Source organism: Phyllobates terribilis, unplaced genomic scaffold (assembly GCF_046119375.1).
Source record: "Phyllobates terribilis strain yellow unplaced genomic scaffold, ASM4611937v1 Scaffold_1__5_contigs__length_1240528914, whole genome shotgun sequence".
Classification (NCBI taxonomy): domain Eukaryota; kingdom Metazoa; phylum Chordata; class Amphibia; order Anura; family Dendrobatidae; genus Phyllobates; species Phyllobates terribilis.
In genome coordinates this window covers 386,990,990-387,016,947 of record NW_027362761.1, presented here as the reverse complement: position 1 = coordinate 387,016,947, position 25,958 = coordinate 386,990,990, and the positions used below count along the sequence as shown (strand labels likewise).

Sequence of the window (25,958 nt, the reverse complement as noted above, 5' to 3'; positions counted from 1 at the left end):
TTCTATTAATCCATCTATACAGACCTCCATCAGGTTGCAAACTGAATATATTTTTTTCTGCATCTACCTCTGAAAAAATATTGGGCTTCTAGCTGTGTGTGGGACTTGTTGTATTAGTCCATCTATACTGACCTCCATCAGGTTGCAAACTGAATATATTTTTTTCTGCATCTACCTCTGAAAAAATATTGGGCTTCTAGCTGTGTATGTGACTTGTTCTATTAATCCATCTATACAGACCTCCATCAGGTTGCAAACTGAATATATTTTTTTCTGCATCTACCTCTGAAAAAATATTGGGCTTCTAGCTGTGTGTGGGACTTGTTGTATTAGTCCATCTATACTGACCTCCATCAGGTTGCAAACTGAATATATTTTTTTCTGCATCTACCTCTGAAAAAATATTGGGCTTCTAGCTGTGTGGGGGACTTGTTCTATTAATCCATCTATACAGACCTCCATCAGGTTGCAAACTGAATATATTTTTTTCTGCATCTACCTCTGAAAAAATATTGGGCTTCTAGCTGTGTGTGGGACTTGTTGTATTAGTCCATCTATACTGACCTCCATCAGGTTGCAAACTGAATATATTTTTTTCTGCATCTACCTCTGAAAAAATATTGGGCTTCTAGCTGAGTGTGGGACTTGTTCTATTAATCCATCTATACAGACCTCCATCAGGTTGCAAACTGAATATATTTTTTTCTGCATCTACCTCTGAAAAAATATTGGGCTTCTAGCTATGTGTGGGACTTGTTGTATTAGTCCATCTATACTGACCTCCATCAGGTTGCAAACTGAATATATTTTTTTCTGCATCTACCTCTGGAAAAATATTTGGCCTTCTAGCAGTGTGTGGGACTTTCTCTATTAGTCCATCTTTACTGACCTCCATCAGGTTGCAAATTAAAAATAATTTTTATCTGCATCTAGCTCTGAAAAAATATTTGGGCTTCTAGCAGTGTGTGGGACTTTCTCTATTAGTCCATCTATACTGACCTCCATCAGGTTGCAAATTGAATATAATTTTTTTCTGCATCTAACCCAGCCAATAGTTTTGGCCTAATACCACAGTTTGGCCACTCAGCTCTGCTCGGTTCCCATCCATTGTTTTTTTGTGCAAACAACTCCAGAGTTGTTAATTAGTTAACCACCAAAATGAGTGGAAAAAGGCCTGCTGCTGATGGAAAGGGGAATAGGCGTGTTGGGAAGGGGAAAAAAGGTTGTGTCCGTGGGGTAGGTGTTAAAGCAACAGTAACATCTGCAGAAGAAAGACCATCTTCCAGCCAAACTAAAATGTCTACTTCTTTTAGCGGACAATGTGATAAGATCCCTTTCTTACGGCCACGCCCATCGCTACAAATTCCAGATGAGGCACAAAAACAGCTGGTGCTTCAACTGATATCAAGTGCTCCTTTAAGTGGGCTCTCCTCCACATCAACTTCAACATCACAAATACTCCAGTCCTCAAAGGCGTTACCCCAATCGCACTTGCTTCCTCACAGCTCCCAAATCTCCAGCTGCCCATCTGAGTATGAGGTAGAACAGATGGTTGAGTCTGCAGAGCTGTTTACTCATACTATAGCCTGGGAATCAGAGGTCGACTCCAGCGCTTCTGTGAATCCAGACGAGGAAATGATCTGCACTGATGCCCAGAATCTTTATGAGTCGGATCCAGGACCAGACGCAGAAGGTTCTGACCATAATGTAGACCCTCATTCCCAAACTGTAACTCCTGTTGGTGGAGACAATGAGGAAGACGATGATAAGACTCAAATACCTGATTGGAGCGACAACTTTAGTTTTTTGTCAGGGCAGGAACAGGTTGGCTCTGAGTACGACGGGTGTGATAACGCACAGGGTGATGATGACGAGGTTGGAGATCCCACTTACTGTCAACCCACAGTCAGCCAAGAGATGAGGTCAGCAGAGGAGGTGGAGGAAGATGCTAGTGACGACGAGGTCAGGTTGCGCCTTCCTGGACAGAGACGTAGTACTGGAAGCACGTCAACAACTGCATCCTCAAACACAACTCTGCCTCTCACCACAAGTCGTGGTGGCTCTTCAGGTCGCATGGGTGCTAAGCCTTGCATAGCCTGGGCATTTTTTCAGATCGATAAAGATGACCCAACTCATGTTATCTGTAACATTTGTCAGCAAAAGCTAAGTAGAGGCCAAAAAATACATAGTTTGAGTACTTCATGCATGAACCGGCACATGGACATGAAGCATAAGTTGCAGTGGGAAGCTCAGTGTGCTACAATGCGGCTTAGCCGGCCGGGCCAACCACCGTCTGCCATATCTTGTGCATCCGCGGCCTCTTCATCCTCTGTGACTGGGGGGGCAGCAGTCACACCTGTTTTGGGGCGCAGACCTGCCACCTCTTTACCCGCAACAGCCAGCGTGATTGGCAGGTCATCATTTTCTTTGGAGGTGGTAACACCAGCTGGTGTTGAGCGCTGTCCGACATCGATAGCACCACCTTTGGATCAAGGCAACCTAACATGTCCGCCTGCATCTTCCTCACAGACCGGCAGTTTGCCGGGGACACCCTTATCAACCCCGTCTAAGCACAATAGCCAGCCCTCGGTCCCTCAGATGTGGACAAGTAAAAGACCATTTCTTCCTAGCCATGAGAAAGCTAAGAGGTTGAATTTCACCATCTGCAAGTTCTTGGCTACAGAAATGCTGCCTTTCCGCCTGGTGGACACAGAGGATTTTCGAGACCTTATGTCCGTCGCAGTGCCCCAGTACCAGATGCCCAGTCGGCACTACTTCTCAAAGAAAGGTGTGCCTGCGCTCCACCAGCATGTCGCACACAACATCACCGCTTCTTTGAGAAACTCTGTGTGTGACAGGGTGCATTTCACCACAGACACTTGGACGAGTAGGCATGGACAGGTGCGTTACATGTCGCTGACTGGGCACTGGGTAACTATGGTGACAGCATGACAAGGGGCTGCTGTCCAAGTCTTGCCGTCCCCACGAGTTGTGCGTCAATCCTCTTTATGTCAAAGTTCCTCCACTGCTTCTGCCTCCTCAACCTCCTCTCGGTCTTCCACCTGCACCCAAAGCCTGTCTGGTCATGCCACAAGCTTTCTAACTGCGCAGAAGGGATCCTGCACACCTCCTTACTATGCTGGCAGTAGGGCTCAACGTCATCAGGCGGTTTTTACATTGAAATGTCTGGGAAATGTGAGTCACACAGCTGAGGAGTTGTGGTCAGCTCTGGAGAACCAATTTCATGAATGGTTGTCTCCACTGGACCTGAAACCAGGGAAGGCCGTGTGCGACAATGCTGCAAACCTGCAAATTTTTAGCCCACTATCCCAGACTAGATGGCCTTCTGCAGAGGGCACGGTCGCTGTGTGCTCACTTTCGCCGTTCGCATCCCGCAGCTCAGCGACTTACATCTCTACAGAAGTCGTTGGGCCTGCCACTTCACCGGCTAAAATGCGATGTGCCTACCCGGTGGAATTCAACTCTGCACATGTTGCAGCGACTGTGGCAGCACCGACAAGCCCTGGTGCAATACGTTCTGACGTATAGCCTGGACCAACGAGATCCAGAGGTGGGGCAAATCACGCTGGAGGAGTGGTCTCAGATCAGGGACCTATGCACCCTTCTGCACAGTTTTGAAATGGCGACGAAGATGTTTAGTGCTGACGATGCCATTATCAGCATGACTATTCCGGTGATCTACATGCTGGAGCACATGTTAAACAGAATTCGGAGTCAGGTGGTGGCACAAGAGGAGGTGGAGGAAGTAGAGGAGGAGGAGTTGTATGCGGAAGGGCTAACATCTGCAAGGTCCAGACGGTCGGCAGCACCAAGGCGGCAGGCATGTGAGGGTGGGGGAGATGGTTTTACCAGGGCGCCTGGTAGTAGCCAAACTAGTGAGGAAGGTGCAGGAGCCCAGGATGAAGTGGAGGACGAACTGATGGAAGACTCATCAGATGAGGGAGACCTTGATCACATTTCTGTTGTGCGAGGTTGGGGGGAGAGGACAGAGGAAGGAAGCATGATTGTTACCTCGCCACCAACACAACAGGGACTTGGTGCTCCTGGATGCGCAACACACATGAGTGCCTTCTTGCTGCACTACCTGCAACATGACCCTCGAATTGTGAGAATTAGAAATAATCCTGACTACTGGGTTGCCACACTGTTAGATCCCCGGTACAAAAGTAAATTTACAGAAATTATTCCTGCCATAGAAAGGGATGCACGCATGCAGGAGTATCAGCAGAGACTGTTGCAGAATCTTACATGTGCTTTTCCACAAAATACCAGTGGTGCACGTAGTGAATCTCACAGTTCCAACTTGCCAACCGTGGGACCGTCAAGTGTTCAGCACTCAAACCGTAACAGAATCACAGTATCTGCTGGTAACCTCAATTTTGCGGAATCATTTCACCACTTTTTTAGCCCATCCTTTGCAAGGCCACAGGAGACAAGAAGTCTGACACATAGTCAACGCCTAGAGACGATGGTACAGGAGTATCTCCAAGTAAACATTGAAGCCACGACTGTGTCACTGGACCCTTGCTCTTTTTGGGCTTCCAATCTGGATAAATGGCCAGAGCTAGCCACTTACGCCTTGGAGATCTTGTCATGCCCCGCAGCCAGCGTTCTGTCTGAACGTGTGTTCAGCGCTGCTGGTGGTGTGCTGACAGATAAGCGCACGCGGCTCTCCACTGATAATGTAGACAGACTCACGTTCATAAAGATGAACAAATCATGGATCCGAAATGACTTTTCTACCCCTGTGTCATCCTGGGGAGAGTAAAAGCTTGATGATTGGTTAAAATCACCCTACCAACCGTTTTAAGCTTTCAAATTACTAATCATGTTTATCTGTATCTTGGCTGGAAAATAATTTGGGCTTTGTAGCAGTGTGCAGCACTGATTCTATTAGGCCATCTATAATAAGCTCCACCAGATTTAAAATTACTAATCATGTTTATCTGTCTCTTATTGGAAAATAATTTGGGCTTTGTAGCAGTGTGCAGCACTGATCCTATTAGGCCATCTATACTAAAGCTTCACCAGATTTAAAATTAATAATAATTTTTAGCTGCATCTAGCCCGGAAAATAATTTTGGGGCTCCGAGATGCGCAAGACACATAAGTGCCTTCTTGCTGCACTACCTGCAGCATGACCCTCATATTGTCAGAATTCGAAGTAATCATGACTACTGGGTTGCCACACTCTTAGATCCCCCAAACTTTTCGATCAACCTTTTCATTTTAATAAAGACCAAAAAAATGGTCATTTTTGAAATTATAAGCATTAGCAGGTTGTTAGAAACTGAAATCAAACAGTTTTCAACTCAAAACTTTATTCTAGGTGATGTTACATTTTCACATAGGACCCCTTGTTCGAAAGGAGCTTCTGAACTCTCTCGTCCATTGAATTTGTCAGGTTTTGGATGGTTTCTGCTTCAATTGTTTTGCATGAGGACAGAATACCCTCCCAGAGCTGTTGCTTAGATGTGAACTGCCTCCCGCCATCATAGACACTCCTTTTAATGATGCTCCAAAGGTTCTGAATGGGGTAGAGGTCAGGGGAGCATGGGGGTCACACCATAAGTTTGTCCCCTTTTATGCCCATATCAGCCAGAGATGCAGATGTTTTATGTGCAGCATGAGATGGTGCATTATCATGCAGAAAAATGATCTTGCTGTGAAATACACGGTTCTTCTTCTTGAACCATGGCAGGAAGTGCTGTTTGAGAAAATCCACATACATTATGGAGTTCATCTTTAGCGCCTTCAGGGATCCTAAAGGGGCCGACAATCTCTCTCCCCATGATTCCAGCCCAAAACATTACTCCACCTCCTCCTTGTTGGCGCTGTAGCCGTGTTTGCGTGGGGTGTCCATCAACCAGCCATCCTCCACTCCATCCATCTGGACCATCGAGCACTGCACGGCACTCATCCGTGAACAAAACAGTTTTGAAATCAGTCTTCATGTAATGTTTGGCCCACTGGAGCCGTTTCTGCTTGTGTGAAGTGGATAGAGGAGGTCGACAGGATGGTGTATGCACAGCTGCAAACCTCTGAAGGACCCTGCATCTTGTTGTTCGGGGGACGTTGGAGGCACAAGCAGCTTCAAAAACTTGTCTGCTGCTATGACAAGGCTTTTTTGCCGCTGCTCTTTCAACCTGACGTAATTGCCTGTAGGAAAGAGTTCTCAATTTGCCCTTATCAGCACGCACACGTGTGTACTGTGAATCAGCTACATACTTCTTGATTGCCAAGACACTTCATCCTGATCATCGCACAATGTTGATTGTAGTCATGCCTTGACCTAAACACTCCACAATTTGTTGCTTCTCAGCAGCCGACACATCCTTTTTCTTTCCCATTTTGGCAGAAAATGTAGGCTGCTTAATAATGTGAGACAGCCTTCTTAAGTAGTCTTGCCTTTCATTGGACACACCTGCCAAACTAATTAGCACAGGTGTCTGCAATTGCTTACAGTGATATAAAGAGCCCTGACACACATCACCATCAATGTGTTTAACTGACAAACAAACAAATTCTTCCCTTATCACTTCCTAAACACTTTTTGCATAATAATTTGGAACACAGTGTACATGTGCTTTTCCACAAAACACCAGTGGTTCACGTAGTGAATCTTACAGTTCTAACTTGCCAACCGTGGTCTGTATGGAGTTGTTCAATAAAGGGCCCAAAATTAAGATAACATAGATGGGAGAGGTCTCTATGAATAGGAATTCCTAAGTATTTGATACCCTGTGAGGGCTAGGCAAAGGGAAAGTTGGACTGGATGGAATCCTATATGGATTTGGGGAGGGAGACATCGAGGGCCTCAGACTTCGCTGCATTGATTTTAAAATTTGACCATGTAACAAAGTGATCTATTTCAGCCATAACAGCATGGATGGATATATGTGATTGAGTGATATATACTAGGACATCATCAGCAAATAGAGAGTACTTGTACTCGGTGCCTCCCACCTCAATCCACCTAATATTGGGGTTATGGCGAATTGATGAGAGCAGGTGCTCCGTCACTAGGATGTATAAGAGAGGGGACAGAGAACATCCCTGCCTTGTCCCATTGGTGATTGTGAAAGGTGATGAAAATGTTCTGACGCGCCCCCTGGGCCTTGGGACACCCGGAGCCGGACCCTTTTTGGTGGATGCTGGTGGTTGTAGTCTCCGTGGCGGCAACCCGGTTCCGTGGCTCAGGGCGGTCAAACCAGTGGCGGAACTATTTATGTGGTTTTGATGTTTAAATGTCCGACTACGCCACCCGTGGATTGCGGTCAGAGTGAACCGCCGCTCCAGGGCAGACCGCTGAGGCTGGTGTTGTGGGTGCAGCAGAGCGTAGCATAACTCCCCACGGGAGGAGTATAGCCTCAGGGCAGTGTATGCGGAGGATGGGGGTGATGGTGCAGGGCAGCAGCAGTAATGACACAGAGTCAGTTATGCAGTCCAGGGCCTTTACTCACAGTTCTTATTATCCAGACCACGTCTGCAGGTAATGGCTGCCCACGTCGTACTGTGCTCACCAGGTGAGGGGCTCAGACAACTCCCAGATAACTTTGGAGTGCTTCACAGGACCCCCTTTGTGTGTCCTTTGTCTGGCCTTTCTTACCAACCCTTCTGTCCGGCTGCCTCGGGCCTCCTCTTGGTAAACTTGGCGCCAGTTTCCCTGACCCTATGTGGTGCCTTCCTAGCGGGTGTAGCGAGTGGCTGCGCCACATAAAATGTCACAGCCTCCTGTTTCTAGCTGAGGGTCGTTTCCTGCCTCCACTAGTTTCGGGGACCGGTCTCCCCCTTTGGCCTGACCCCTCCACGCAGGTGGATTCGGGCGTGCGGTGGCGACTCGCCCGTCCGCACCCCTGAGATCCCTTCATTCCTCGTTCCTGGAGCCTTCTCCGCTCCTCTTCCTTCCTTCTCCCTCTTCAAGGCCTTGGCCTCTGTTACTAGGCCCGCCTCCGGAGCAGAGCTCATGCAGAGCCCCTGCTCCCTGCCACTTCTGCTCAGACTTCTCTGCACTGAACTAAGATGGTGCCCACCTTTTATACTCCCTTCTCAATGCACCCAGGAACTGCTTCCTCCCTGCTCCTGCACTACAGGGTTCCCCTTCCTCAGTGTTCCCTCCCCCCACTCCAGCCAGGGACAGGGACTGTCGTGCCCATCTCAGGGGCATATTGGTCGCCCTGCCCCACGGCAATGTGGTGTAATGCATGCAGGTGTCGGGTCCTGATCCACACTACATCCTTACCTGAGAGTGAGATATCACACCTCTGGGTGAGGTGCAATACCTCTGTAGCAACCGAGCCCTCAGGGTGCTACAGTTCCATTTATCTTCAGCGTAGGTGACGTATTGCGATACAGGGCCGTGATTTTGGCTATAAAAGGGTCCCCTAGACCCCTACCCCAAGCATTTTAAGAGAATCATATATGGCGTGCCAGGAGACTCTATGGAATGCTTTCTCAGCATTCAACAAGAGTATCTAATTACAAATTTTTAACTGCATCTAGCCCAGGAAATACTTTGTGCCTAGTAGCAGGGTCTGCTAGTCAGCGGATTATCCCGGCTGTTAAGCAAGCTACACCACCTGTAGTTTGGACACTTCATTTTTTCAAAGGAAATGCTTCGGGACCACGGGATACTCAGTGAAGAGCATCAGGAGGCACCCCAAGGCATAGGGGCTCGGACTGGCAGTAGGATGCCTTGCGGTGGACAGCCGAGCTCGATCCTTATAAAAGCTTTTTAACTGCAGCAGCTTTAGTGGACGCTACTGGAGCTGGAATTACGCGGCTGCTGGCATGAGACTTGCCCTCCAATAGATCCTTGTAAATGGATTTAAAGTGTATTTATTCAAATTAGAGAGACAATTTAAATTAAAAAGCTTAGAGCTGCCTCCACCACAGGGGGGCTCGCTCGACCCACCAGCGGACAGGCACCAGTATTGGGAGAGGGGGGCTGGCCGTCAGGGTTCACCGCGGCTCTGGCACAAACCCGGCGACACGGAGGTGGCACGGGCAGGAGCGGACTGAGCGTGTCGGCTTCTCACTTTTTGGATTTTAGAAGGGCATGACATGCCTATATCTGTGTCTCCCCCTCGTTTTACTCCTCCACCTCTTTTCTTTTCGCATGACTATATGTACTTGTCACTTTTCCATGTGTTAGTTGTGTCTTCTGAGCAGTTTGTCAGCTTTTGGACACCTTTGAAGGTGTTTTCTATGTGTTTCTATGTGTTTTTGTTTGCCTGCCATTGGTTTTAACGGTGTTCGAAGGTGTTCGACGAACAGTTCGACGAACAGTTCGGCGAACACACGGGTGTTCGACGAACCGAACCGAACTCGAACACTACGGGATTGGCTCAACACTACTTGTGGGGGTTTTTCACTGCTCAGGCACATCAGGGGCTACGTAAACGCGATATGGCATCCGCTAATTATTCAAGCAAATTTTACATTCAAAAAGTCAAATGGCGCTCATTCACTTCTGAACCCTGCCGTGCACCCAAACAGTGGTTTTCCCACACATATGGGGTTTCCTCTTACTCAGGAGGAATTTCACAACAAATTTCATGGTCCATTTTCTCTCGCTACCATTGTGAAAGTAAAATAATTGAGTCTGAAGTAAACATTTTGTGAAAAAAAAGTTAGTTGTTCATTTTTTCCTTCCACGTTGCTTCAGTTCTTAATAAACTTCTTGAATGTGATTTTGAGCACCTTCAAGGGTGCAGTTTTTAGAATGGTGTCACTTTTGGGTATTTTCTGTCATATAGATCCCTCAAAGTCACTTCGAATGTGATGTGGTCCCTAAAAAAATGTTTTTGTAAATTTTGTTGGAAAAAATGAGAAATCGCTGGTTAACTTTTAACCCTTATAACTTCCGAACCCAAAAAAAAATTTGCTTCCAAAATTGTTCTGATGTAAAGTAGACATGTTGGAAATTTTATTTATTAACTATTTTGTGTGACATATCTCTCTGATTTAAGGGCATGAAAATTCAAAGTTTGAAAATTGCAAAAATTCACACGTAAACGCAAGTCTTACCAAAGAAATTTTATCACTATCATGAAGTACAATATGTCACGAAAAAACAGTCTCAGAATCATTGGGATCTGTTGAAGCATTCCAGAGTTATTACCTCATAAACTGACACTGGTCAGAATTGTAAAAATTGGCCTGATCATTAAGTACATAATTGGCTCGTCCTTAAGGGGTTAATGTATGCATGCATAAGAATTGCAAGAAAAACAAGGACTGACTAGAACCTCCTAGCAGAATGACGCAAAAGTAAGTAGGTGCAAGCTGCTATGACTGCATTATTTACAAACCAAAGAGTATAGCAGCAAACTGTGTGCGCCAAAATACATGCAAACATTGAATATATGAATGTTAAAATGGCATCATATGTTCAAAGTTTGCATACAGTAAATCTTGGCGCACATACTTTGCTACTGTACACATTGCTTTATAAATTATGCAGTCATAGCAGCTTGAACCCGCTTCAAATAGCAGCTTGAAATGATTTGCATGACTCGGTCCACCAGCCACAACATTAATCCGTGATCATAGAACAGTGCTTATGAGAACAGCCTTTTATACCTGATGACATCCAACACTCTTCTTTAGATTAGCCATATGCACATGATGTCACATGTGCATAATGGTGTAACAATGACTTTGCACCAGGCTGGCTAATCAAAAGAAAAGCTGCGGTTGTCATCAAGTAAGAGTCAGTTTTTCATAGGCACAGATTACTTCCACAGGCAATGAACCGAGTCGTGCCAATTGATTTGCACCAACTGTAATGCTTACATTTGCTATAGTCTGTTAGGAGATGCTGGGCAGTTTTTGTTTTTTTTGTAGTGCACGTCACATGTCCATGTTTTTACACGCACTGTGTGTGTGAACCACACGGAGACATGACCATTTTTTCAGAGCTGATATCTGGCTGGGAAGGTCCATGGTTAGTGGGCCCTTCCTAGCCTAAAAATACCAACCCGCAGCCACTCCAGAAGTGGAGTATCACATGAGATGCTGCGATTATGGTGCTTCGCATTGGATCTTCCCAATGCCCTTGTGCTTTGGCAATCAGGATAATGGTGCTTGGGGTTGATGTCAGCTGAGAGTTGCCCAAAAACACAGCTGACATCAAGCCCTGGTGTTAGTAATGGAGAGGTGTCTAACAGACACCTCCGTTACTAACCCAGGAAAAAAAACACACAAATACTTTATTGAAATAAACACTCCCTCACACTTTCCCTGGTTCACCACTTTATTAAAAAAAAAAAATCCCACGCAGGTCTGACGTAGTACACCGAATCCGACATAGTCCAGCAAATCCAACAAAGTCCAGCGAATCAGCTGTACAATACCTATGGCTTCATAGGCTTTGCAAACAACAACTTTGACTCTGAAAATCGCTCATGACACGTATTTGATGTGCATTTGTATTCAGTCTCCGTGTCTATACGTTACTGATTCAAACCTTTTTGGTATGTCTCTACCAACTTTTCACATCTAGAAGCTGAAATTTTTGCCTGTTCTTCTTTGCAAACTAGCTCTAGCTCAGTGAGATTAGTTAGCGAGCAGCTGCGAATAGCAATCTTCAACGCTCACCACAGATTCTCAATGGGATTTAGGTCTGCACTTTTGACTGGGCTATTCAAACACATGAGTATGCTTTGATCTAAACCATTCCATTGTAGCTCTGGCAGTATGTATAGCATCATTGTGCTGCTGAAACCTACGCCCCAGTCTAAAGTCTTTTGTAGCTCCTATTAGGTTTTCCTCCAGGATTGCCCTGAATTTAGTTTCATCTTTCTTCCCATCAACTCTGACCAGCTTTCCAGTCCCTGTTTAATAAAAGAATCTCCACAGCATGATGCTGCCACCAACATGTTTGACGGTGGAGATGGTATTTTCAATGTGATGTGCATTGTTCGTTTTCCGCCACACATAGCTTTTTGCATTTAGTCCAAAAAGTTCTACTTTGGTCTCATGTGACCAGAGCACATTCTTCCACATGTCCCCGCTAAATGGCTTTTTGCAAACTTCAAATGGGACTTCTTATAGCTTGCTTTCAAAATGGCTTTTTTCTTCCCACTCTTTGATAAAGGTCAAATTTGTGGAGCATATGACTAATAGTTGTCCTGTGAAAAGATTCTCCCAGCTGAGCTGTGGATCTCTACACCTTCTTCAGATTGACCATGTGTCTCTTGGCTGTTTCTCTAATTAATGCTTCCCTTGCTTGGAATGTCAGTTTAGGTTGATGGCCATGTCTTGGTAGGTTTGCAGTTGTGTCATACTGCTTCCATTTTTGGATGATGGATTGAACTGCTCCATGATATGTTCAGAACTTGGCTTTTTATTTATAACCTAACTCTGCTTTACTCTTTTCCTTGACCTGTCTGCTGTGTTACTTGGATTTTATGATGCTGTTTGATCCCAAATGTCCTCAAACAAACCTCTGAGGCTTTCACAGAACTACTGTAGCTGTACTGAGAATAAATTACATGCAAGTGGACTCAATTTACTAATTATGCGACTTCTGGAGGCAATTGGTCACTCTGGATTTTATTTAGGGGTATCAGACTACAGGGGGCTAAATACAAATGCGAGTCACTCTTTTCAGATTTATATTTTTAAAATATTTAGAAAACCATGTATAGTTTCTCATATAAAATCCCAATAAAATCAATTTAACTTTTTGGGTGTAAAAATGTTTAAAAGTTCACAGGGTAAATTTGTGATTGAAAGCAATGTAATATTTGCATGTAGCTGAACCGTGGGCCCCTAGAGTCAATCTTACTGGTTAGCCCTTGGTACCTCAGTCTGGTACTGGGTAATTTACTTTACCTAGTAATATGCAGCACTGTGCAAAAGTTTTAGGCAGGTGTGGAAAAAAATTCTGCAAAGTAAGAAAGCTTTCAAAATTAGAAGTGTTAGTATTATTTATCAATTTAAAAAAAATGCAAAATGGATCAGCAAAAAAGAAATCTAAAAAAAAAATGTTTGGTGTGACCGCCTTTTGTCTTCAAAATAGCAAAAATTCTTCAAGGTACACTTGCACTACAACAAGGATTTTGTAAGATTATTGTCTGGTGTATAAGTAACCAATTACACCAAATCTGGTGATAATGAGCATCATTTTCACATGTAGGTTGAAACGCAGTCATTAAATATGCAGAAACAGCTATGTAGGAGGTTTAAAACTGGGTGAGGAACAGCCAAACTTTGCTACAAAGGTGAGACTGTGGAAGACAATTTCATGTCACAGATCAAACACCATCAAGACTAAGTGCAGCAAGCAACAAGACACTGAATTAGCAAGGTCTATCCGAAGAAAAGATTTCAAAACAGATTGGGGTTTCAAGATGTGCTGCTTAAGCTCTTTTGAAGAAGCACCAAGAAATGGGCAATGTTAAGGATTGTTGAATTAGTGGTTAGCCAAAGAAACATAGTGAAGTAGATGAAAGACACAGCATGCTTATTTCTGTTCAAAATCAGAATATGTCCAGCAGATCCATCAGCTCAGATTGGGCAACGACCTGTGGGACCCAGCTACATCCATCTACTGTTCATGGAAGGCCACCCCCTGCCTTCACTAGCAAGATGTTTTGAGCAACAGCAATATATGTCTTCTCGCCGAAGAGAAGACATATATCGCTGCTGCACAAAACATCTTGCTAGTGAAGGCAGTGGGTTGTATAGGTGCAGGTTAAGAACTAGGGGGATAACTTGGAGAGGCGGCATTTTGTTGGAGACAATGTTTTTTTTAGAGATCACAGCAATTATTGTACCATCACGATATTTAAAATAGGAGGCAGACCACTTACGGATCAGTGATCTGTCACTCAAACAGGAGGATGAATAAGGGACCAGAGCACCAAGAAAAGACCCTACCACAGTCCTGCCCCGATGCACGAAGATATCATTAAATGAAAACTTCACACAAAGATTACATAAAAAACATAAAATGGATTTCTTCACTGCAAGTATCATTTTAATCAGTATCCCAGCGACAATCTGGATATGTGTGTTCTTTACTTTGCGAAATCCTGCTGACAGGTTCTCTTTAAGAACTATCTTCAGCGTAAAAAAGAACAAAGACTTCTGGAAGTTTTGATACTGACCCTGATCTCAATATCATAGAATCTGTGTGAGAATACATGAAGAAACAGAAGCATTTTCACAAAGCTACACCTATGGTTAGTTCTCCACACTTACAACAAGCTCCCTGTTCCTTCAAAAACTGTGCACACGTGTACCTATAAGGATAAATGTTGTTTTGAAGGCAAAGGGTGGACACACCAAATATCAATTTGATTTAGCTTTCTATTTTATTCTTTTACTTTCTATTTTGCTAATTGATAAAAATAAATTATTAACACTTCTATTTTTTTTTACGTATTTTTAGTTTGAAGTATTTTTTCTACAGCTACCTAAAACATTTGCACAGTACTCTATATGCAGACCACATCATTTAGGGAACATACATTGTCTCAAGAGGTCAATATACAGTGACACAGACAGTTCCTACAACTCTGTAATTTATAAGGACTCCATATGTTACTGTACAGGCTCAATCTAAACTCAGTCTATCATCTGAGTTCCCATAATGCACTGCGGTGAATGCCCTTTCCCTGTAGAGAGAGAAAGAGAGAGTGATAGATAGATACTGTAGATAGATAGATAGATAGATAGATAGATAGATAGATAGATAGATAGATAGATAAATGTATTTATATGCAGCGCATTGTGAGAGCTCATATGACGTATTGAGCTTGAAGCCTGTACAATGACATTTGGAGTCCCCACAATTCCAATTACAATATACAGTATGTTCCCACTATGATACGGCACTCAATGGAACATGGCTGCTCAACTTATTAATTTGAACTTTGAAATATTAAACTGTACTGTGTACCTATCATTTACATTTCCCTAAATATCAATAGTGCGTATGAAGGTAATAAACTTTCAAATATGAAAATGCATTAATCTGCACTCAAGACACGACTTTCCCTCTATTACTGGCCAATTGAATAGGTAACTATTCAGAATCTAGGATTTGGACATATGCGCAGACGGAGCCATAGACTATAATCCCTCCGAATCCCGTTTTGCGGGGGGCTGGTTCAGATTTGTGTGTCCATGCAAGCCACATGGAGACATGTCCATTTTTTAACAGCAGCATAAATAACAAGGGCCAATACAAGTCTATGGGTTGGTGAAAAACATATAAAGCACATGGTTGGCATTTGTGTGCCATCCGTTTGCTGTCCATGTTTAACATTGCAAAGTATAAGAGAAACTTTATAATTAATTAATTTATTTTTCCAAACCAGAAAAACACTGATGACACTGATGGTAAAAACAGACATACAAATGACACACTGGTAGAAAACTCTGATGTCACACTGATGGTAAAAATGGACAACACGGATGACACACTGGTGGAAAACGCTGATGACACACTGATGAGAAAAATGGACACACGGATGACACACATTTTTCCCTGTGATGCAAATTGGCTCAATGTATCCTGGGGTTTTTGCCTTCTTCTGGATCAACAGATTTAGGTACAGGGATTTTAATAATACCATAACAGTAATACAAAAAATAAAACTAATTAAAAAATTATAAACTGGTTCTTTAGTAATTGTAATAGTGCAGTAATAATAAAAATGGTAATTCATTTGTGAGGCCTAGTTCCAGTAAGTTAGTAAGTTAGTGTAGGGAGTACAGTTGGGAACACTGATGTCACACTGATGGGAAAAATGGACACACGGATGACACACTGGTGAAAAACACTGATGTCACCGGTACCGGTTTTTCACATCCGTTTTTTACACATACGTGTGAAAGAGGCCTTGTTCTGAAGTGTTACTTCAAAGTATAGTTACCGTTTAAACAAAAGATCATTTTCTAGTGACATGCATAATAAATAATAATTATTCATTCTTTGTATGTCTACATTATAAAAAGTTCAAACTAATGAATATACTTTACATAAGTAGGTTTTTGTCTCACTGAGTGTTCAGTAGTACAGTCCAATTTGGCAATTCCAAGTTATAGGTACCTTATGTGAAATTTTAAAGAAGTGCATAAAAATCAATTCCTCCTACATTTTTAACTAATGAAAATAGAGGTTATGATAATTTACATACCTTAATTCTAAAGCTGCAAGTGAGTCACTGTATTATCTCTTGGGAATTTAATTGAATTATTTTTTCTTTTGGCTTTGTATATGATTCTTAGTTTGTACAACTTAAAAAAACAACATTTCTTATCCCGTGAAAATGTAATTTCAGGCATTGCTTATCTAAATGGAATGTGCAGTGACAAAAGAAAATGCATCATTGCTGAAGATAATGGACTAAACCTCGCCTTTACTATTGCTCATGAAATGGGTCACAAGTAAGTTACTCACTGTTTACTAAAATAAACTAATTATGATTAAATAATTCTAAAACCTTACTATTTATATCTATGTATTTTTTTAATAATTGTCAATACATTTTTTCAGTGGTTGTTAGGAAAATGACACACATGTATAAAAAGTCTTCACGTTTAGACATGAAGGATGTTAATCTATTAGGAGCTGTTGAGCTGTTAGGGTTCAGTGTGCCTTCATCACATACCACGATTAATGATGCACAGATACGGCAGAGAAATATATATATTACAATGCCAAAGATTTCACTTACTTCTTACATTACATGAGTGATATCTATTGTAATTTCTACAATAGCTCAGAAACCAGCGAATCCTCGCAGCGCACAGTGCAGACCGGACAGTATAGTCTTCCATACAGTATTATGGGCACCACATAGTCCTCCATACAGTATTATGGGTCCCATATATTGCTTCATACAAAATAATGAGCCCCATATATTGCTCCATACAGTATGAGGAGCCCCATATATTGCTCTATACAGAATAATGAGCCCCATATAGTGCTCCATACAGTATAATGAGTCCCATATAGGGCTCCATACAGTATAATGAGCCCCACATATTGCACAGAATAATGAGCCCCATATGATGTTCCATATAGAATAATGAATCCCATATATTGCTCCATACAATATAATGAGCCCTATATATTGTTCCATACAGGATAATGAGCCCCATATATGGCACAGAATAATGAGCCCCATATGATGCTCCATACAAAATAATGGACCCCATATAATGCTCGATACTGAATAATGGACCCCATATAATGCTCGATACAGAATAATGAACCGCATATAATGCTTGATACAGAATAATGGACCCCATATAATGCTCGATACAGAATAATGGACCCCATATAATGTTCGATACAGAATTATGGACCCTTTATATTGCTCCTTACGGAATAATGGGCCTCATATAATGCTCCATACAGAATAATGGACCCCATATAATGCTTCATACAGAATAATGGACCCCATATAATACTCCATACAGAATAATAGACCCCATATAATAGTTCATACATAATAATAGACCCCATATAATGATCCATGCATAATAATGGACCCCATATAATGCTTTATACAGAATGGGCCTCATATATTGCTCAATATAGAACGTTCCCCATATATTGCTCCATACAATATGGGCCCCATATAATGCTCCATACAGTATGGACCCTATATAATTCTCCATACAGTATGGGACCCATATAATGATCCATACATAAAAAGATCAATACCCACCTCTCCTCGTTCCTTGCTGACAGGTCCTGTCTCCTCAGCATCTTCTGGCTCTGTGCACTGCTCAGTGAAGAGGGCACACTGTAGTGACATCATTGTGCCCTCTGCCCTGAAATGCCACTGAATCAGAAGACATGGAAATCACCGGAGCTGTGGAGGAACATGGAGAGGTAAGTATTGTGAACAGTTTAAAGCATGAGGGCCCCGGTGCAAGCGCCGGCGCTGGCAATGAGCCCCCCAAATCATGGGCCTCATAACGTGCCAGTGTTCCCAACAGCGAGAGGGCCCCCTCCTTGCTCATGGCCCCGACACTTGCTTATGTGAGCCAGGTGGTAACGCCGGCCGTATCTATGAGACTGTGACGCTCGAGTCAGGAGAGCCACGACTAGAGATGAGCGTTGTTCGACTCGAACTGTTCGCCAATCTCAAATTCGAGCTGTTTTGGGCGGTGTTCGAGCCGTTCGGCGAACACGAACGATTTGAAAAAAATTCGACTGTTCGAGGTTATGTTCGATAACTGTTCGCGCACCAAAACCATAACTGGATTTTTTCTCAGTAATGCTGAAAATTAATGTTAATACGCAGTTTGAGTGTACAGCGGGGCGGGGGGAGGGGCTGGGGATGGATCTCTGCAGGAATAATGAAGATCTCCATTTTTTTTTCTCTTTCCCGCATTTACAGTGGGGAGGTGCAATCTGTCAGCCTATCAGCAGAGCACACATGGAGCGAACTGCTTTTTTTCACACAAGCAAGGGCATGTGTCATTGGCAGTGTATGTCACATGTCCTTGCCCTATAAGACCCAGCCATTTTCCCCGTCGCCACCATTTTCTCACTGCTGCAGCTGCGTGTTAGACGGCACCGCTGTTGCTGTGTGCGCTATACCTTGTTAATTTCAAGCCAATTTTCGCACAAATCTACAGATAGCTTGGGAGTAGGGAATAGTTGTGATTGCAGTCCTTTTAAGGACTAGGTTACAGCATTTCCTACGACTTTTATCAGGCAGGTCTGTGCTCTTAAATAGATAGGTTGGGAGTAAAGACTAATTGTAATTGCAGTCCTTTTCAGGACTAAGTTATATCAGTTCCAATCAGTTTTTGCCAGGCAGGTCTGTGCCAGTGCTGTGCAAGTTTTTTTCACAGCATTTGGCTAAATCTAGCAAAGCTAATCCTTTTTGGCCTATTGCAGAGTGTGTTACTCAGTGGAGTAGCCTATCTGTGTTGCAAGCTACACCACCTGTGTATAGAATACCAATTTTTTTACTGCACCTAGTGAAGTAAAACCTTTTGGGCATAGCATCATTCTATTAGTCCATCTATCCTGACCTCCATCAGTTTGCAAATTGAATATCATTTTTTTCTGCATCTAGCTCTGAAAAAATATTTGGCCTTCTAGCAGTGTGTGGGACTTGTTCTATTAGTCCATCTATACTGACCTCCATCTGGTTGCAAATTAAAAATTATTTTTTGTCTGCATCTAGCTCTGAAAAAATATTTGGCCTTCTAGCTGTGTGTGGGACTTGTTCTATTAGTCCATCTATACCGACCTCCATCTGGTTGCAAATTGAAAATAATTTTTTGTCTGCATCTAGCTCTGAAAAAATATTTGCCCTTCTAGCAGTGTGTGGGACTTGTTCTATTAGTCCATCTATACTGACCTCCATCAGGTTGCAAATTAAAAATAATTTTTATCTGCATCTAGCTCTGAAAAAATATTTGCCTTTCTAGCAGTGTGTGGGACTTGTTCTATTAGTCCATCTATACTGACCTCCATCATTTTGAAAATTAAAAATATTTTTTTGTCTGCATCTAGCTCTGAAAAAATATTTGCCCATCTAGCAGTGTGTGGGACTTGTTCTATTAGTCCATCTATACTGACCTCCATCAGGTTGCAAATTCAAAATAATTTTTTGTCTGCATCTAGCTCTGAAAAAATATTTGGGCTTCTAGCAGTGTGTGGGTCTTGTTCTATTAGTCCATCTATACTGACCTCCATCAGGTTGCAAATTGAATATAATTTTTTTCTGCATCTAACCCAGACGATAGTTTTGGCCTAATACCACAGTTTGGCCACTCAGCTCTGCTCGGTTCACATCCATTGTTTTTTTGTGCAAACAACTCCAGAGTTGTGAATTAGTTAACCACCAAAATGAGTGGAAAAAGGCCTGCTGCTGGTGGAAAGGGGAATAGGCGTGTTAGGAAGGGGAAAAAAGGTTGTGGCCGTAAGGTAGGTGTTAAAGCAACAGTAACATCTGCAGAACAAAGACCATCTTCCAGCCAAACTAAAATGTGTACTTCTTTTAGCGGACAATGTGATAAAATCCCTTTCTTACGGCCACGCCAATCGCTACAAATTCCAGATGAGGCACAAAAACAGCAGGTGCTTCAACGGATATCAAGTGCTCCTTTAAGTGGGCTCTTCTCCACATCAACTTCAACATCACAAATACTCCAGTCCTCAGAGGTGTCACCCCAATCGCACTTGCTTCCTCACAGCTCCCAAATCTCCAGCTGCCCGTCTGAGTATGAGGTAGATCAGATGGTTGAGTCTGCAGAGCTGTTTACTCATACTATAGCCTGGGAATCAGAGGTCGGCTCCAGCGCTTCTGTGAATCCAGACGAGGAAATGATCTGCACTGATGCCCAGAATCTTTATGAGTCAGAGCCAGGACCAGACGCAGAAGGTTCTGAACATAATGTAGACCCTCATTCCCAAACTGTAACTCCTGTTGGTGGAGACAATGAGGAAGACGATGATGAGACTCAAATACCTGATTGGAGCGACAACTTGAGTTTTTTGTCAGGGCAGGAACAGGTTGGCTCTGAGGACGACGGGTGTGATAACGCACAGGGTGATGATGATGAGGTCGGAGATCCCACTTACTGTCAACCCACAGTCAGCCAAGAGATGAGGTCAGCAGAGGAGGTGGAGGAGGATGCTAGTGACGACGAGGTCAGGTTGCGCCTTCCTGGACAGAGACATAGTACTGGAAGCACGTCAAACAACTGCATCCTCAAACACAACTCTGCCTCTGACCACAAGTCGTGGTGGCTCTTCAGGTCGCATGGGTGCTAAGCCTTGCATAGCCTGGGCATTTTTTCAGATCGATAAAGATGACCCAACTCGTGTTATCTGTAACATTTCTCAACAAAAGCTAAGTAGAGGCCAAAAAATACATAGTTTGAGTACTTCATGCATGAACCGGCACATGGACATGAAGCATAAGTTGCAGTGGGAAGCTCAGTGTGCTACAATGCGGCCTAGCCGGCCGGGCCAACCACCGTCTGCCATATCTTGTGCATCCGCGGCCTCTTCATCCTCTGTGACTGGGGGGACAGCAGTCACACCTGTTTTGGGGCGCAGACCTGCCACCTCTTTACCCGCAACAGCCAGCGTGATTGGCAGGTCATCATTTTCTTTGGAGGTGGTAACACCAGCTGGTGTTGAGCGCTGTCTGACATCGATAGCACCACCATTGGATCAAGGCAACCTAACATGTCCGCCTGCATCTTCCTCACAGACCGGCAGTTTGCCGGGGACACCCTTATGAACCCCGTCTAAGCACAACAGCCAGCCCTCGGTCCCTCAGATGTGGACAAGTAAAAGACCATTTCCTCCTAGCCATGAGAAAGCTAAGAGGTTGAATTTCACCATCTGCAAGCTCTTGGCTACAGAAATGCTGCCTTTCCGCCTGGTGGACACAGAGGATTTTCGAGACCTTATGTCCGTCGCAGTGCCCCAGTACCTGATGCCCAGTCAGCACTACTTCTCATAAAAAGGTGTGCCTGTGCTCCACCAGCATTTCGCACACAACATCACCGCTTCTTTGTGAGACTCTGTGTGTGACAGGGTGCATTTCACCACAGACACTTGGACGAGTAGGCATGGACAGGGGCGTTACATTTCGCTGACTGGGCACTGGGTAACTATGGTGACAGCAGGACAAGGGGCTGCTGTCCAAGTCTTGCCGTCCCCACGAGTTGTGCGTCAATCCTCTTTATCTCAAAGTTCCTCCACTGCTTCTGCCTCCTCAACCTCCTCTCGGTCCTCCACCTTCACCCAAAGCCTGTCTGGTCATGCCACAAGCTTTCTAACCGCGCAGAAGGGATCCTGCACACCTCCTTACTATGCTGGCAGTAGGGCTCAACGTCATCAGGCGGTTTTTACTTTGAAATGTTTGGGAAATGTGAGTCACACAGCTGAGAAGTTGTGGTCAGCTCTGGAGAACCAATTTAATGAATGGTTGTCTCCACTGGACCTGAAACCAGGGAAGGCCGTGTGCAACAATGCTGCCAACCTGGGTGCGGCCCTTCACCGGGGCAATGTCACACACGTGCCTTGTATGGCTCACGTGTTGAACCTGGTTGTCCAGCAATTTTTAGCCCACTATCCCGGACTAGATGGCCTTCTGCAGAGGGCACGGTCGCTGTGTGCTCACTTCCACCGTTCGCATCCCGCAGCTCAGCGACTTACATCTCTACAGAAGTCCTTGGGCCTGCACTTCACTGGCTAAAATGCGATGTGCCTACCCAGTGGAATTCAACTCTGCACATGATGCAGCAACTGTGGCAGCACCGACAAGCCCTGGTGCAATACGTTCTGACGTATAGCCTGGGCCAACGAGATCCAGAGGTGGGGCAAATCACGCTGGAGGAGTGGTCTCAGATCAGGCACCTTTGCACCATTCTGCACAGTTTTGAAATGGCGACGAAGATGTTTAGTGCTGACGATGCCATTATCAGCATGACTATTCCGGTGATTTACATGCTGGAGCACATGTTAAACAGAATTCGGAGTCAGGTGGTGGCACAAGAGGAGGTGGAGGAAGTAGAGGAGGAGGAGTTGTATGCGGAAGGGTTAACATCTGCAAGGTCCAGACGGTCGGCAGCACCAAGGCGGCAGGCATGTGAGGGTGGGGGAGATGGTTTTACTAGGGCTCATGGTAGCAGCCAAACTAGTGAGGAAGGTGCAGGAGCCCAGGAAGAAGTGGAGGACGAACTGATGGAAGACTCATCAGATGAGGGAGACCTTGATCACATTTCTGTTGTGCGAGGTTGGGGGGAGAGGACAGAGGAAGGAAGCATGATTGTTACCTCGCCACCAACACAACAGGGACTTGGTGCTGCTGGATGCGCAAGACACATGAGTGCCTTCTTGCTGCACTACCTGCAACATGACCCTCGAATTGTGAGAATTAGAAATAATCCTGACTACTGGGTTGCCACACTGTTAGATCCCCGGTACAAAAGTAAATTTGCAGAAATTATTCCTGCCATAGAAAGGGATGCACGCATGCAGGAGTATCAGCAGAGTTGTTTTCCACAAAACACCAGTGGTGCACGTAGTGAATCTCACAGTTCCAACTTGCCAACCGTGGGACCGTCGAGTGTTCAGCTCTCAAACCGTAACAGAAACACAGTATCTGCTGGTAACATCAATTTTGCGGAATCATTTCACCCCTTTTTTAGCCCATCCTTTGCAAGGCCACAGGAGACAAGAAGTCTGACACATAGTCAACGCCTAGAGACGATGGTACAGGAGTATCTCCAAGTAAACATTGAAGCCATGACTGTGTCACTGGACCCTTGCTCTTTTTGGGCTTCCAATCTGGATAAATGGCCGGAGCTCGCCACTTACGCCTTGGAGATCTTGTCATGCCCCGCAGCCAGTGTTCTGTTTGAACGTGTGTTCAGCGCTGCTGGTGGTGTGCTGACAGATAAGCGCACGCGGCTCTCCACTGATAATGTAGACAGACTCACGTTCATAAAGATGAACAAATCATGGATCCGAAAGGACTTTTCTACCCCTGTGTCATCCTGGGGATTGTAAAAGCTTGATGATTGGTTAAAATCACCTCACCAACCGTTTTAAGCTTTCAAATTACTAATCATGTTTATCTGTATCTTGGCTGGAAAATAATTTGGGCTTTGTAGCAGTGTGCAGTACTGATTCTATTAGGCCATCTATACTAAGCTCCACCAGATTTAAAATTAATAATAATTTTTAGCTGCATCTAGCCTGGAAAATAATTTTGGGGCTCCGAGATGCGCAAGACACATAAGTGCCTTCTTGCTGCACTACCTGCAACATGACCCTCAGATTGTCAGAATTCGACTACTGACTACTGGGTTGCCACACTCTTAGATCCCCCACACTCTTCGATCAACCTTTTCATTTTAATAAAGACCAAAAAAATGGTCATTTTTGAAATTATAAGCATTAGCAGGTTATTAGAAACTGAAATCAAACAGTTTTCAACTCAAAACTTTATTCTAGGTTAGGTTACATTTGCACATAGGACCCCTTGTTCGAAAGGAGCCTCTGAACTCTCTCATCCATTGAATTTGTCAGGTTTTGGATGGTTTCTGCTTCAATTGTTTTGCATAAGGACAGAATACCCTCCCAGAGCTGTTGCTTAGATGTGAACTGCCTCCCTCCATCATAGACACTCCTTTTGATGATGCTCCAGAGGTTCTGAATGGGGTAGAGGTCAGGGGAGCATGGGGGTCACACCATAAGTTTGTCCCCTTTTATGCCCATATCAGCCAGAGATGCAGATGTGTTATGTGCAGCATGAGACGGTGCATTATCATGCATGAAAATGATGTTGCTGTGGAATACACGGTTCTTCTTCTTGAACCATGGCAGGAAGTGCTGTTTGAGAAACTCCACATACATTATGGAGTTCATCTTTACCCCTTCAGGGATCCTAAAGGGGCCGACAATCTCTCTCCCCATGATTCCAGCCCAAAACATTACTCCACCTCCTCCTTGTTGGCGCTGTAGCCATGTTTGCGTGGGGTGTCCATCAACCAGCCATCCTCCACTCCATCCATCTGGACCATCGAGCGTTGCACGGCACTCATCCGTTAACAAAACAGTTTTGAAGTCAGTCTTCATGTATTGTTTGGCCCACTAGAGCCGTTTCTGCTTGTGTGCAGTGGATAGAGGAGGTCCACAGGATGGTGTACGCACAGCTGCAAACCTCTGAAGGACCCTGCATCTTGTTGTTCGGGGGACATTGGAGGCACCAGCAGCTTCAAAAACTTGTCTGTTGCTATGACAAGGCTTTTTTGCCGCTGCTCTTTTAACCTGACGTAATTGCCAGTAGAAAAGAGTCCTCAATTTGCCCTTATCAGCACGCACATGTGTGTACTGTGAACCAGCTACATACTTCTTGATTGCCAAGACACTTCATCCTGATCATCGCACAATGTTGATTGTAGTCATGCCTTGACCTAAACACTCCACAATTTGTTGCTTCTCAGCAGCCGACACATCCTTTTTCTTTCCCATTTTAGCAGAAAATGTAGGCTGCTTAATAATGTGGGACAGCCTTCTTAAGTTGTCTTGCCGTTCATTGGACACACCTGCCAAACTAATTAGCACAGGTGTCTGCAATTGCTTTCAGTGATATAAAGAGCCCTGACACACATCACCATCAATGAATTTAGCTGACAAACAAACAAATTCTTCCCTTATCACTCCTAAACACTTTTTGCATAATAATTTGGAACACAGTGTACATGTGCTTTTCCACAAAACACCAGTGGTTCACGTAGTGAATCTTACAGTTCTAACTTGCCAAGCGTGGTCTGTATGGAGTTGTTCAATAAAGGGCCCAAAATTAAGATAACATAGACGGGAGAGGTCTCTATGAATAGGAATTCCTAAGAATTTGATACCCTGTGAGGGCCAGGCAAAGGCAAAGTTGGACTGGATGGAATGCTGTATGGATTTGGGGAGGGAGACATCGAGGGCCTCAGACTTCGCTGTATTGATTATAAAATTTGACCATGTAACAATGTGATCTATTTCAGCCATAACAGCAGGGATGGATATATGTGATTGAGTGATATATACTAGGACATCATCAGCAAATAGAGAGCACTTGTACTCGGTGCCTCCCACCTCAATCCACCTAATATTGGGGTTATGGCGAATTGATGAGAGCAGGTGCTCCGTCACTAGGATGTATAAGAGAGGGGACAGAGGACATCCCTGCCTTGTCCCATTTGTGATTATGAAAGGTGATGAAAATGTTCTGACGCGCCCCCTGGGCCTTGGGACATCCGGAGCTGGACCCTTTTTGGTGGATGCTGGTGGTTGTAGTCTCCGTGGTGGCGACCCGGTTCCGTGGCTCAGGGCGGTCAAACCAGTGGCAGAACTATTTATGTGGTTTTGATGTTTAAATGTCCGACTACACCACCTGTTGATTGCGGTCAGAGTGAACCGCCGCTGCAGGGCA

General features: G+C 44.2%; 1 protein-coding gene across 4 annotated transcripts in view; it reads left to right on the top strand.

Moving 5' to 3' along the window:
- The window catches only part of ADAMTS19 (ADAM metallopeptidase with thrombospondin type 1 motif 19), a 530,841-nt gene that overhangs the window by 220,052 nt on the left and 284,831 nt on the right, over positions 1 to 25,958 (top strand). For all 4 annotated transcript variants that reach the window (XM_073676530.1, XM_073676518.1, XM_073676524.1 and 1 more), the window contains one exon: positions 16,320 to 16,425. In XM_073676530.1, coding sequence (XP_073532631.1) covers positions 16,320 to 16,425 — 106 coding nt within the window. The remainder of the gene's footprint in view (positions 1 to 16,319; positions 16,426 to 25,958) is intronic.